Source organism: Mus caroli, chromosome 5 (genome assembly GCF_900094665.2).
Source record: "Mus caroli chromosome 5, CAROLI_EIJ_v1.1, whole genome shotgun sequence".
In the NCBI taxonomy this organism is placed as follows: domain Eukaryota; kingdom Metazoa; phylum Chordata; class Mammalia; order Rodentia; family Muridae; genus Mus; species Mus caroli.
This window is the reverse complement of record NC_034574.1, coordinates 11,485,471-11,498,836: the sequence shown is the minus strand read 5'-3', so window position 1 is coordinate 11,498,836 and position 13,366 is coordinate 11,485,471. Positions and strand designations below refer to the sequence as shown.

The 13,366-nt window shown below is 37.0% G+C and overlaps 1 protein-coding gene across 4 annotated transcripts in view; it reads right to left on the bottom strand.

Moving 5' to 3' along the window:
- The window catches only part of Cacna2d1 (calcium voltage-gated channel auxiliary subunit alpha2delta 1), a 419,594-nt gene that overhangs the window by 164,761 nt on the left and 241,467 nt on the right, over positions 1–13,366 (bottom strand). For all 4 annotated transcript variants that reach the window (XM_021163867.1, XM_021163869.1, XM_021163868.1 and 1 more), the window contains exon 5: positions 2,346–2,387. In XM_021163867.1, coding sequence (XP_021019526.1) covers positions 2,346–2,387 — 42 coding nt within the window. The remainder of the gene's footprint in view (positions 1–2,345; positions 2,388–13,366) is intronic.

Here is a 13,366-nt window from a genome sequence, read left to right as displayed (position 1 = left end):
CATTCGGTATTCCTCGGTTGAGAATTCTTTATTTAGCTCTGTACTCCATTTTTTAATAGGGCTATTTGATTTTCTGGCATCCAGCATCTTGAGTTCTTTGTATATATTGGATAGTAGTCCCCTATCAGATTTAGGATTTGTTTTATAACAGCTTAAATATTTGGATGTCTTTTTCTCTTCCTTTTAAGTATTAAAATCTATAACATGGCTATATTTTTTAAATATGTCAAGTATATTATCCAGAAATATATATATATATATATATTCTTCATCTGAATCCAAGTCACAAAATGAGTGAATTGAAAACAGCACTAGTCTACTTTGTCACATCCTAGATGAAAGGTAACATGATTGGCGATTATACTTGCATGTACAGTTATGTGAGCTGTGTGCCTGTGGATGACAGAAGTCATGTCTAGTATCTTTCTCAATCCTTCCTCACACTCTTTTTTAAGAAGATTCTGTCTTCATCTCATGGATTTGCTGCCCTGTCTGAGTAGAAAGCCCAGGATTGGTGATGGGCTTACAGGTACCTACCACTACACCAACTTTTAGAGTGAGTGCTGGTGTCAGAAGTCACGTCCTCCTGCTTAGCCAGCAAGCCCTTTAACCACCACATCCGCTACCCAGACAAACTGTTGGAACTTTAGGATTTAATAACTTAGGGGAAATTAAAATGTAAGGGTTGGTGAGGATGACTTAGTTTATGAATCCTATTATTTTCTTTATATTCCATAACTTATTTTCCCTGTTTTTATTCTCCTCACAACTATAAGAATGCTTTTTTATTTATATATTTAATTATTTTATGTGAGTACACTGTAGCTGTCTTCAGATATTCTAGAAGAGAGTGTCAGATCTTATTACAGGTGGTTGTGAGCCACCATGTGGTTGCTGGGATTTGAACTCAGGACCTTTGGAAGAGTAGTCAGTGCTCTTAACTGCTGAGCCATCTCTCCAGTCCATAAGAATGCTTTTTATTTAGATAAAAAAGCAAAGATAACAAACAAGAATTTCATAGCAGCCCTGCCTTTTGTTTAATGATAAACTCTAGTTCTTATGAGTATAACACAGCTTCAAATGCATTTGTGGATAAATAATTATCCATAAATAATAAGTATTTTTGTAATACAAATAATCAACTTTGAAAGATTTAGACCTTGTTTAACCTGAACATTTTAAACTGTTCCCACAATAAATAAACAAAATTCCTTCTCAATCCCTATGAAACATGGCAAAATTATGCATTGCTCATTATTCAAAAGCATCATGTTCTCAAATATTTGAAACTCATAGTAAAAACATTTATTTAAAAATCCTATGTATGTTTTCAAGAGTACTGCTCAGTAATAGAGCACTTATAGGGGTAGGTTTTGTTGTATAACTATCATATATTACTTTATCCACTACTATGGTTTATTTTGGGTCAGAGTATAATGGAACTGCTGTTGTGGGAGACAGGCATGGGGCTTGATCTTGTGGCAACTGGTAACATTGTCTCCACAGTCGGGAAGCAAAGAGACATGGATGCTAGCACTGAGCTCCCATTTCTCCCCTTTACCCCATCCAGGACTTCACCCCCATTAAAGAGAGCCTCTTACAGGTAAGGATCACCTACCCACTACAATTAACATAATTAAAATAAACCATTATAGACATTCCTAGACCCTAACCTATTATACAGAGCTCCTCACAGGTTTGCCCACTGGCTTTTCTTTTTTTTTTTTTTTTTTGGTTTTTCGAGACAGGGTTTCTCTGTATAGCCCTGGCTGTCCTGGAACTCACTTTGTAGACCAGGCTGGCCTCGAACTCAGAAATCCACCTGCCTCTGCCTCCCAAGTGCTGGGATTAAAGGCGTGCGCCACCACACCCGGCTGGCCCACTGGCTTTTCTTCCAGGCCATTCTTGATAATGTCAAGTTGTCCATGAATTGTAAGCATCGTAGCCACTATGTGTTAAAGATCAGATCAGCAGGATCATTTGTTACCAGGTTTACATTGGATTTTGATAAGCCCACTGACACTAGGCAGAATACAGAGATGGTTGTATTCAGATCAACCTTGCAAATGTAATACACATGTCTAAGCCACAGCATCACCTGCGGAGGCACTTACAGGATGGGCTAGGTCAGAAACAAAAAGTTAGAATACCATTTCTAATATAGAAAAGCCAGTAAACTCTCAGTACAAAGTAAGTAAGAGTTAACACCATCACCTAGCTACATCTAACTAATGTTTTGCCCTTGTCATCTAATAGTCTCTTTAAATGTGTCCAATCCGGTGTCAATTGCTTAAATCAATCCTTCATCATTGGAAACGACTTAATGTACATTGTTTAATACTTACATCAAGATCATCCTTAGCATTATAGTAGACAACTTCATTGCTCTAAAACAGAAAAAGAGAATGTTGTGTTGATAACAAAGCATAAACAAGAAATACTTTACCTAACATTACCTAAATGCATTTTTTTAGTATTCTAAGTAATGAATGACTTTTTCACAAATTGTTTATACAATATACCCCATGAAACCCATAGATCCACAAATGTTTTCAGAAACACTAAAGCAGTACACCAGGGCCAAAATTATAGAACAACCTATAGTGGAGAAAAGAGCTTAGTACAGGATACAAAAACACTGTCTAAGAGGAAGAACATATAGAATTTATAGGTTAAGTGCATCCTTGGGACACCCAAATAAACACATAAATATAATAAATAATACACACCATAAAATAAGACTATTTATTTATTAGTGTTAAAATATTTTTGATCTTCATATATAACTTTCCACAGTATTAACTCTTAAAGATATAATAAATCCTATGAGGAATTTTTATGAGTTTTAAAAAAAAACCTCAGATTGTAAAAAAGTACCAAATTTTATATGTCAAATTATATAAGAATCGAATTAGTATTATTTCTCATATTCCTGTGAAATGATAGCTTATTCTTTACATGTGAGCAGGAATAAATATAAGTGACAGTCCCTCTAACATGAATTTACTGAACTATAATGAAAATGTGTATTTTTAGATTTATGTTATTTTATGGCTAAGAGTGTGCTTTTCCTCACACACGTATGTGCACTATGTGCATGCCTAGAACCTGCGGAGGTCAGAGGAGAGTTTGGATCACCTAGAACGGATGAGATGTCATGTAGCACCTGGGAGCTGAACCCAGGTCTATTGCAAGTAGACTTGGTGCTCTTAATTATTGATCTGTTCTCTCCAGCCTCCAAGATACTAAGACTATAATATAAATCGTGCTCCAGAAGGACAACATAAAAGAACAAAAATGACTGTCAGGAATTATAAATTCCTTTTCTTGTGTCTTGAGGCTAGTTCTACATCTGTATTAGCAAATATACAGATATTTTTTTTGTGCCTCATACCCATCTACCAGTATAGGTAACTTTAAAGTTGTATTAATAGCAAGCTTACAATAAGCAGTGCTTTAAAAGTTAACATAATTGGGCTCTGAGTTTACAAACATACTATGTTCTTATAGCTGTCTTAGAGGAAAAAGGTTTCAAAATCATGACATTTAGAAAAAACTGGAAGTCTGGAGACAGGGCTAGACATCTGCATGCATGTACTTCTCATTGGTAGAAAGGAACGCAGCTCCCAGCACCAGCATAGGATGTCCATAACCACCTGCAACTCCCAGCACTGGCATAGGATGTCCATAACCACCTGCAACTCTAAGCTTCAAGAAACCTGAAGACCTGTCAGGAACTCTGGGCATTTTCACCTCTCAAGCACGCGCACGCACACACACACACACACACACACACACACACACGTACAGACACATACACACATAAAATATGCCTGGTAAAAAAAATGTAACTTTTTTCATGTGTTCAAAAGTCACAGATGTCTGGGGTGTAGGATTACATTTGGTTGACCATTCTAGAGTTAATAGACTTAACTGATTAATCAAATGTCCGAATATATGCCTCTTCATGAAGAAAAACATAGTTTTGTTTCCCAACTTATTAAAAATAGAAACCAGGTCCCACTATTTGTTGTTAATATGAAAAGCCTGCCTTGAGAGTGAAGAGTCTATTCTAGTCTATAAAGACTGAAGAACCTCAAACACTAAATACTATAGAAGATGGTTCATCACACTGATTAAAATCCATAAATGGGAATGTAATTCATGGAGGATTAATAGATCTTTTAAAAATATAATTTGATTTTTGAAGTGGCTTGGTAGTGAACTTTAATGGGCACAGATTTTCCAATTCCTGAAACTTCTTACAGAATCCTTGTGACTGAGCTAAATACATTAGCAAGAGACACTTCCAAGTCCCCCTGAGACCTTCACCTAATCACTTCTTTATTGATTCCACTTGCAATGCAGTCATTTATGTTTCAGAGACAATTTTCAGTTTAGAATGCGAATCCTGGCAACAAGTTAAACACTGGGTAAGTTAGTTTCCTTTGGAAACTTTATTTCCTACTGCATGCTTCTTGCATTTAAAAAATCAGATAATGCAGAAAACGCAGTGCAGCTGTGTGAAACTGCATGCACCTCAGTACCATCTTTTCAACAGAAAGATGCAAACCTATACATCATTGTGGCATGTCAGGAAAGGTGGGAAACAGATTAAACTCTCTTAGTGGACAAAGCTCAATTACATCGCACAAGCTGGAGGTATAGGATTACATTTGGTTGACAGTTCTAAAGTTAAAAGACTCAACTGATTAATCAAACTGTTTCCTACATGTGACCATTATGCTAGGAATAATTAAAACTAAATATTTTGATTCTGCTAAATTGTACATGAAATGTAAATTAAGTCAAGTAAAGTTAATTTTTTTTTAAATCCATTTGAGTGATGTGCATTTCGACCCAGGCCAGATCAGCAGCCTGATACCCCCACACACTCTACACCTCACATGCCTCCTAGGAGGTCCAAAGTAACCAGGGACACAGATGAGAGCCTTGCCCAAATATCCACACCAGCTGTGACACACACACAAAGCCCAGCTCACCTGGATCTTCCTGACCTCTGAGCTTCACTTTCTTTCAGGTCTGCTTCCAATCCGGAAAGGACATAGGTCAATAAGCTCCCACACCATACAGCATTCTCTGCCCCCCTCCCACCACCAGGAGGTCCACAGCAATGAAGGACACAGCCTGTCTGCCTCCCAGGAGATCCACAGTAACCAGAGACACAGCTTGCCTGCCTGTGAGGAGATCCAAAGTAGTGGGGAATGGAAGGCCTGCTCTAACCATAGACTCAAGAGGCCAACCCTAACCAGAGACAGCACTGCCTGCCTCCCAGGAGACTGCTCTAACTCAGGACATAGAGCTCTACCTGGCTCCAAGGAGGCGTGCTCCAGTCTGAAACACCCAGGCTAGCTAATGCCAGAGATAACTAGATGGCCAGAGGTAAGCACAAGATCATAAGTGACAGAATGTAATGCAATTCAGCGCCATTAGAACTCTGTTCTCCCATCACAGCAAACCCTAGATACCCTAATGTGAAAGCAAGATAATGACCTAAAATCCTATCTCATTAAGAAAATAAAGGAGGATATAAATAACTCTCTCAAAGAAATACAGGAAAACACATGCACACAGGTAGAAGTCCTTAAAAGGAAACAAATAAATCCCTTAAAGAAATACAAGGAAAATATACTCAATAATTCCTGCAGGTTAAGTAACTAAGAAAAACAGTACAAGAATTAAAAATGGAAATAGAAACCATAAAGAAAACACAAATGGAGATAATCCTAGAGAAGGACAAATTAGAAAAGAGATAAGAAGCTGCAGACGCAAGCATCACCAACAGAATATAAGAGGTAGTAGAGAGAATCTCAAGCATAGAAGATACCATAGAAGATATTGACACATTGTTCAAAGAATATACAAAGTGTAAAAAACTTCTAATCAAAAATATCTAGGAAATTCAGGACACAGTGAAATTATCAAACCTAAGAATAATAAGAAGAGAAGAGGATGAAGAATCCCAGCTCGAGGGGCTAGAAAATATCTTCAACAAACTTGTAGAAGAACTTCCCTAACCTAAAAAAGAGATGATGATAAATGTACAAAAAAGCCTATAGAACACCAATTAGATGGGACCAGAAAAGAAAATCTTCGTCTCACAAAATAATCAAAAATGGAAATGCACAGAACAAAGAAAGAATATTAAAAGCTTTAAGGGGAAAAAGCCAGCCACATATAAAGGCTTACACAAGACTTCTTAACAGAGACTCTAAAATCCAGAAGATTGTGGACAGATGTCATGCAGATCCTAAGAGAACCCAAATGTCATCCCAAGATACTATACCCAAAAAAACTCTAGTCATCATAGATGGAAAAACCGAGATGTTCCATGGCAAACCAAATTTAAATATTTCTACTAATCACGCCCCACAGAGGAAAATAGAAGGAAATCTCCAACACAAGGAGAGTAACTACACTCAAGGAAACACAAGAAATTAAACATTTCACAACAAATCCCAAAGAAGAGAATCACACACATATAATACAAACTCCAGCAACAAAAATTACAGGAACTAACAAACTCTGTCTTTACTATCTCTCAACATCAATGAACTCAATTTCCCACTAAAAGATACAGGCTAACTGCCTGGATATGTAAACAGGATGCAGTATTTTGCTGCATATCAGAAACACACCTCAATGACAAGACAGAAACTACTTCATAGTAAAAGGCCTCATGTCTTAGTCAGGGTTTGTATTCCTGCACAAAACATCATGACCCAGAAGCATTTGGGAGAGGAGTTTGTTCACCTTATACAACCACATTGTTGCACATCATCAAAGGAAGTCAGGACAGGAACTCACACAGGGCAGGAACTTGGAGGCATGAGCTGAGGCTGAGGCCATGGAAGGGTGCTCCTTATTGGACTGCTTCCCCTGCCTTGCTCAGGGAGGCTCCTAACTCCAGTTTGTGTCAAGTTGATACACAAAATCAGCCAGTACACCTCAGAAGATGGAAAGATCTCCTATGCTCATGGATTGGCATAATTAACATAGTGAAAATGGCCATCTTACCAAAAGCAATGTACAGATTCAGTGGAATACCCAGCAAAATTTCAACCCACTTCTTCAAAGACATGAAAAGAGCAATTCTCAATTTCATATAAAAAAACAAAACTCAGCATAGCAAAAAACAATCCTCACAATAAAAGATCTTCTGGGGGAAACAACATCTGTGACCCCAAGCTGTACCACAAACCAATAGTGATAAGGACACCATACTATTGGTACAGAGACAGACAGGTCAATCAATGGAATAGAACTGAAGACCCAAAATAAACCTACACAGCTATGGACACTAGATTTTTGACAAAGAAGCCAAAACCATCCAGTGGAAAAGAAGAAAGCATTCTCAATAAATGACACTCGTCTAACTGACGGTCTGTATGTAGATGCTCCACCATGCCACATGTTCATAGCATTCCACTGTTCATAGCAGCCTTGTTTGTGATAGTCAGAAGCTGGAAACAACCCAGATATCCCACGGCACAAGAATGGATACAAAAAATCTGGTTCATTTACACAATGGACTAGTACTCAGCTATTAAGAATGAGGACATCCTGAGTTTTGCAGGCAAAAGGATGGAACTAGAAAATGTCATCCTGAGTGAGGTAACCCAAACCCAAAAGGTCATGTATGGTATGTATTCACTAATAAGCAGATATCATCCAGAAAGTACAGGATATCTAGGACACAACCGAAAGACTGTAAGAAGTGAAACAAACAGAAAGACCCAAGTGAGAATGCTTCAATCCCACTTAAAAGGGAGAAGAAAATAATCATGGGAGGCAGAGAGGAAGGAACATGAGTGGGAAAGGGGAGGGAGATGGGAAAAGGAGAACAAGATCTGGCATTGGAGAGGTGGAGGAGAGAAGCCCAGAGGACCAGGAGAGAATGGAAATATACAGCCTTGGGGAGAGGGAGGTGACAGATACTCACTCTAGAAAGTACTGAAGACCCAAAGATCTGGGAGGTGAGACAGTCTCAGGACTGAATGGAGGTAACCTTAGCCAAAATGCCCAACAATGGGAAGAGGGAACTTGTGGCGTTCACCTCCAGTAGAAAAGACAGGAAGGGATGGAGTTACTAACCTATAGTCAAAATTTCTGAGCCACAATTCTTCCTGTCTAAATGAACTGCAGGGACAAAAATGGAGAAGAGACTGAAAAAAAGGCAGACCAATGACAAGCCTAACTTGGGATCCATTTCATGGTGGGGGAGTAAGGGGAAGGGCTCCAAGGCCTGACACTATTACTGATGTTATTATGCCCTTACAGACAAGAGCATAGAATGGCTGTCCTCTGAGAGGTCCAACCCAAAGCTGACTGAGACACAGATGCCAACCACTGGACTGAAGTGGAATTAGGGGAAGGATTGAAGAAGGGGAAGGGAGGGCAACCCCATAGGAAGACTAACAGTCTCAACTAACCCAGACCCCAGGAACATATATATGTTGTGCTCATGGCACATATGTATCAAAGGACTGACTGGTCTGGCCTCTGTAGAAGAAGATGTACTTAACCTTGGAGAGACTTGAGGCCTCAGGGAAGGGGGAGGGTCCATGGGGGGAAGCAACCTCTTGGAGGCAATGGGGAGGAGGAATGGAATAAGGAACCTTGTGGTCAGGGACTGGGTGTATATAAATAAACAAAAAAAAAAAAACAAAAAATTCTTTGAGAGTTTCTAATGTATTCTCTTTGTATCATACTCTTTATATAAATCCTGGTATTTAACTATACTTTCCAAAATTGTTCATTTCTCCTAAAACTGTTTCTGAAAATAATTATCCCAAAGTTTCTTTAAATTTTATGTATTTATACCAGGTCTTTTGGCTTCATGTGACATCATTCATTCTACTTGATATTTTAAAGTGAACTGAAGAAAAATGCAAATGATATGTGTGTTTGTGTAATTAAAATTTGAATGTACATGTGACATATAAACTATGTATAAGTACAAACTGTTATGTTACACTGAGTTAGTCATAAAATTATAATGCAGACTAAACATCTACATTCCTTCTTCAAGCCAGATATGAAATATTTTATAGTTTAAAAGAGTTAATTCTTAACATAGTGCAAAATTCTACATGTGTTAAATATAAATATTTTTAATAAGACAAATGTGGTTTTATAGCAGATAAAATGACAAAGCGCTAAGTTAAATCTGTGTGTCAGATTGGGAAGGCAACAGATCTTACTGGAATGTGCACTGCCTAATGGCTAATACTTGATTTTCTCTCCACCAGTAAATGTGACATGGCTTTAGGACAGAGGTTCTCAACTGTCACTGCCATCCCTTTGGGTCTTTCTAGGGGTTACCTAAGAACATTGAAAAATACAGACATTTACATTACATTTCATAACATCAGTAGCATATATTTCAATAGTTCCTTATTAAACTTAACAAAAAAAGTTCAGTTGGTCAATTCATTTGGATGAATGTGTACAACAATTAGGTTTTGGAAACAGTCAAGTTTTGAATTAGTCACATAGTTCTCATCTATGCCAAAATGACCCTAAAATATTAATGAATACATTTTATAACCTTATTAAATGGCTCTCTGGCTCCATTTTCTTATGTTTTCCTTTAGAAAAACAATGATAATTTTGTTTGGAATTTTTATTTATATATTTCAACACTGCTTGCCTCAGAAGTGATTTTAAGCTTCAAGATCTCCTATTAAGGAACTCATCAATTACTTCTCATATCATATTCATGCATAGCAAATGTTCTTTAACTACATACAATATTTGTGCAGGGATGTTGAACTAAAACAGCACACAGTAGAGTGATTCAAGTTGGAAACACCAAACTCTTTTAAGAGTAAGATAAAAGACACAATTCACAGAAATAAAAGGCAATGCTCTTAGCTCAAGGAAACTCTATATTCTGATGTTATTATTCAGAGAATTTTCATTAGGACAAACTATCCAAAAAATTACTAGAGGGAATTTAATTTTAAAGGAATAGAGTTGAATGCTTAAAGACAGGGACATCAAGAAGAGGCAAATGTGTCAGGTGAACACTTTATTCCTTGCTTGACCTGTTCCCCTGCCTCCAGCCCACTATTTAGGAAAATATTTGGATTAGCATATGGAGAGCCAGATCTCAAACCCTGCAAATTATCCCAGTTTAGCTGGTTCCATGACTGGGATGACTTTATTGTGCTCGGATTTAGTTTAACATTTCTTCAGATATCTGAGTATGACTTTCTGTAGCAGAAACAGTAGCTGCACATAAGGGTGGTATGAAGAGTAACCATTGCGATCCCTAGTTATGGCCATCAACAATTGTTCTGACCTCTTTCTCAGAGCTTAGTGCTGGAGACACGTGCCACCCAAGGAGCAAATGCACCCACTTCAGCAGTCAGTAGCAAGAAGATCCAGGTTTAGATACCCTAACTTGCTATATTAAAAATCTGTTAGTATATGTAGGTATCAGAGAATTTGACATTTCAAAGGGTTAACTATTGTTCCTTTCTATTAATGAAAGAGAGGGGCAGTCGATTGTTAATAACTTACCTAGCCTCACTAAAAGTTCCATGAATCCTTCCTTCAGAAAGTACTATCAGTATTATCTAAATGTTTAATTAAACTATAGCATATATCCTAACAGCTATAGGTATTGATGACAGAATGAGTTATTATGTTTCTTAATTACAACTAAATATTTTGATGAAATTATTAAATATTATCACCTAAGAAAATATTCCATATAAAAACAGTAGTTATCAAAGTAAGGTACAGTATTGTGGAATAAAGCCAGCAACAGCTTCAACTAGACCATGGATTAGTGAAACCCCCAGAGAGTGCTTTTTCATAACTAAGTCATCTCAAATGACAAGAACAAATTGTTTTGCTTCTGATTTTAACCCATTAAGTTAGATGTGTATCACCCCTTGAAATAAATTTACTTATATGGTCCATTCTAATATAATATTGCTTCTTGGTGAAATTTAAAACATCCCTGCATAAGTTAAGAGGTAATTACTTTAGTCTCTTAGTATCTATTGAGAATCAAAAATCAAATCTGGGCAGAATAGGCTACTCCATCTTAATAATGCATATTATGAGTGACAGGTCCTGCATGCCAGCTTTCTGTAAAAGTCGGTCTCTGATGAATAGCTGTGTTAAAAGTCTGAGGTCTAGGAACCGAGCTCCCTGTAGAAATAAGATCCTGCTGTGAGTGACTTAAGGACTAGAACCAAAAGTTATGAATTTATAATCCACACCCAAAGTGGATGGAAAGCACTTCATTCGAATGCAGATTAACTTCTGTAAAATTTGATAATTCTTTTTCATTCATGATACTCTTGATTCTACATATCCCAAAACATTACCTGCTGTATTGTCTCCTAATGTTTTTTAAGCATGATTTTGATTCATTTTTATCATTCCTGACTTTTAAATTAGAATCTGCTGAAGCTATGGATACTCTTCATTAAAAATGAGATATGCCCATCAGTTTTGTATGCGATGATCCAGGGTTTAAATTTTATTAAAATATGTTAATAACAGTTTGGCCCAGAGACCTTAGACTTCATGGCTAATGCCCATGTCCAGAAGGAACAACTCCAGTGTGTATGGAGTTTCAACTGGGTCCACTGCAACACTGTGCAAAGCAAAAATCATAGGGACCCATGGGCTTAGCCGGGCATGCACGTGAGTGTGGAGAAATGTTTCTATAAGAGCAGTCCTGTTAAGTGTTCTCCTGCCATTATGTGAAGTTACTGTGCAGATTGATGAGCATGTTGAGAAGGTGAAATTGGTAATCAAGGACAACAAAAAGATGAGCAGAGCTTCATTTGGTTATCTGTGTCAGCAAGTCACTTATGAAGACAATGGGGACATCCGTGTTTGTATTGCAGGAGAAGAGACAGAGAGTGAGGCAGCTGGTGTATAGTGTGACATTGGTTCATATTATGTGTGAGAAAAAATAAAATAGGTGATTACTGGGAAAATGTTTACAGTTATATGCATATGAAAAAAAAATCAGAAATACATACTGATGTATGAAGTTTTAACATTTTGACCGTAAGACAGACGCCTAGCAAAGTCTATACCAAACCGTGTGAAAACACCTAAACATATGGTTCTTTAGTGTTGTTTTCTGAGAAACTGGTTGCTGAAGAAATCAGTATGTTGTATACCAAGAGGTTTAATTCTGTCAGTGGAAGGCTACTGCTGAGACTGGTGCCTGTGGACACATCTGGAATTGAGTACTTGCTTTCCCAGCCTTCTCCTGAGCACGCTACCTTCATGGATGCAGGGATTACGAGTCCCTAGAGACAATAAATTCTGATAAAAGCATACACCTAGTGGTATTTAGTCTTGGTAAAACAGTCATTCATTTTATGTTATTTTATTTTTCATAATATATCAGCTTAATACTGATGTAATTAGCTTACTAAAAGAATAAGACAGAGAAACGATATTTATCTATCATGACCTCATTGTTGTTACTTATTAAACAGGTTTGTTTTACATTAATTCCTCAGGTAATTTTCATATTTATAACATCATAGGGTGAAGCTCCATTATATTGCCTGTGAAGTAAGATATTAGTAAATAGCTCAGCATATATAACCAATCATTAAATCAAAGCATCCTAAGGGAATTGACAAGAGAAAAAATAATAGATCCACTGGTCATTATTATGCTTAGTTGCATAATCACCCATAGATTCTGCCCTTAATATTTATGGTGAAACTACTGACACAATTGAAACTACTGCCCGTAGTGAATCAAATAACTGTACTACTTTTCCAATAGGAAATGTTAATTATATCTACAAAAAAATAAATTTTGAATCGAGAGATTACAATTTTTCTGTGATGCCACAAGGATGTGTTGAACATTGCTCAAACTCTGGTGCCTGATAGATATCAAGGGCTATATGAAAGAATTAGAAATTATACACTAAGATAGTAAAACTCATAATATGTATGCAGCATTCAAAAAGTCTTAAATAGAACAAAAATGTGTATGCACCCCACATAAACATACAACATACACACACAATTCAAATAAAATATAATATAGACCATTTTTAGAACAAAACAAGAAGAAACAACAAGTGGTAAATTATTTCAGAGTTCCTTGGATCTTGGACCTCAACTAGGATCAATTTCTTTCAGCATTAAGAGCAGTCCCAATTTATTTCTTCATCTTATAGACTTTAATAGTAATCTGCCTCTGAGCTATTCTAGTGCTCCAGATGAATTTAATAAATAGAAGCCAGAGACACTGGGAAAAAAGGCAAAAGTAGAATATGAGAAGATAAATTTGTTATTTTCTACAGGCCCCAAGTCTCTGAGGAATTTGAGCTCATAAGTGAGCA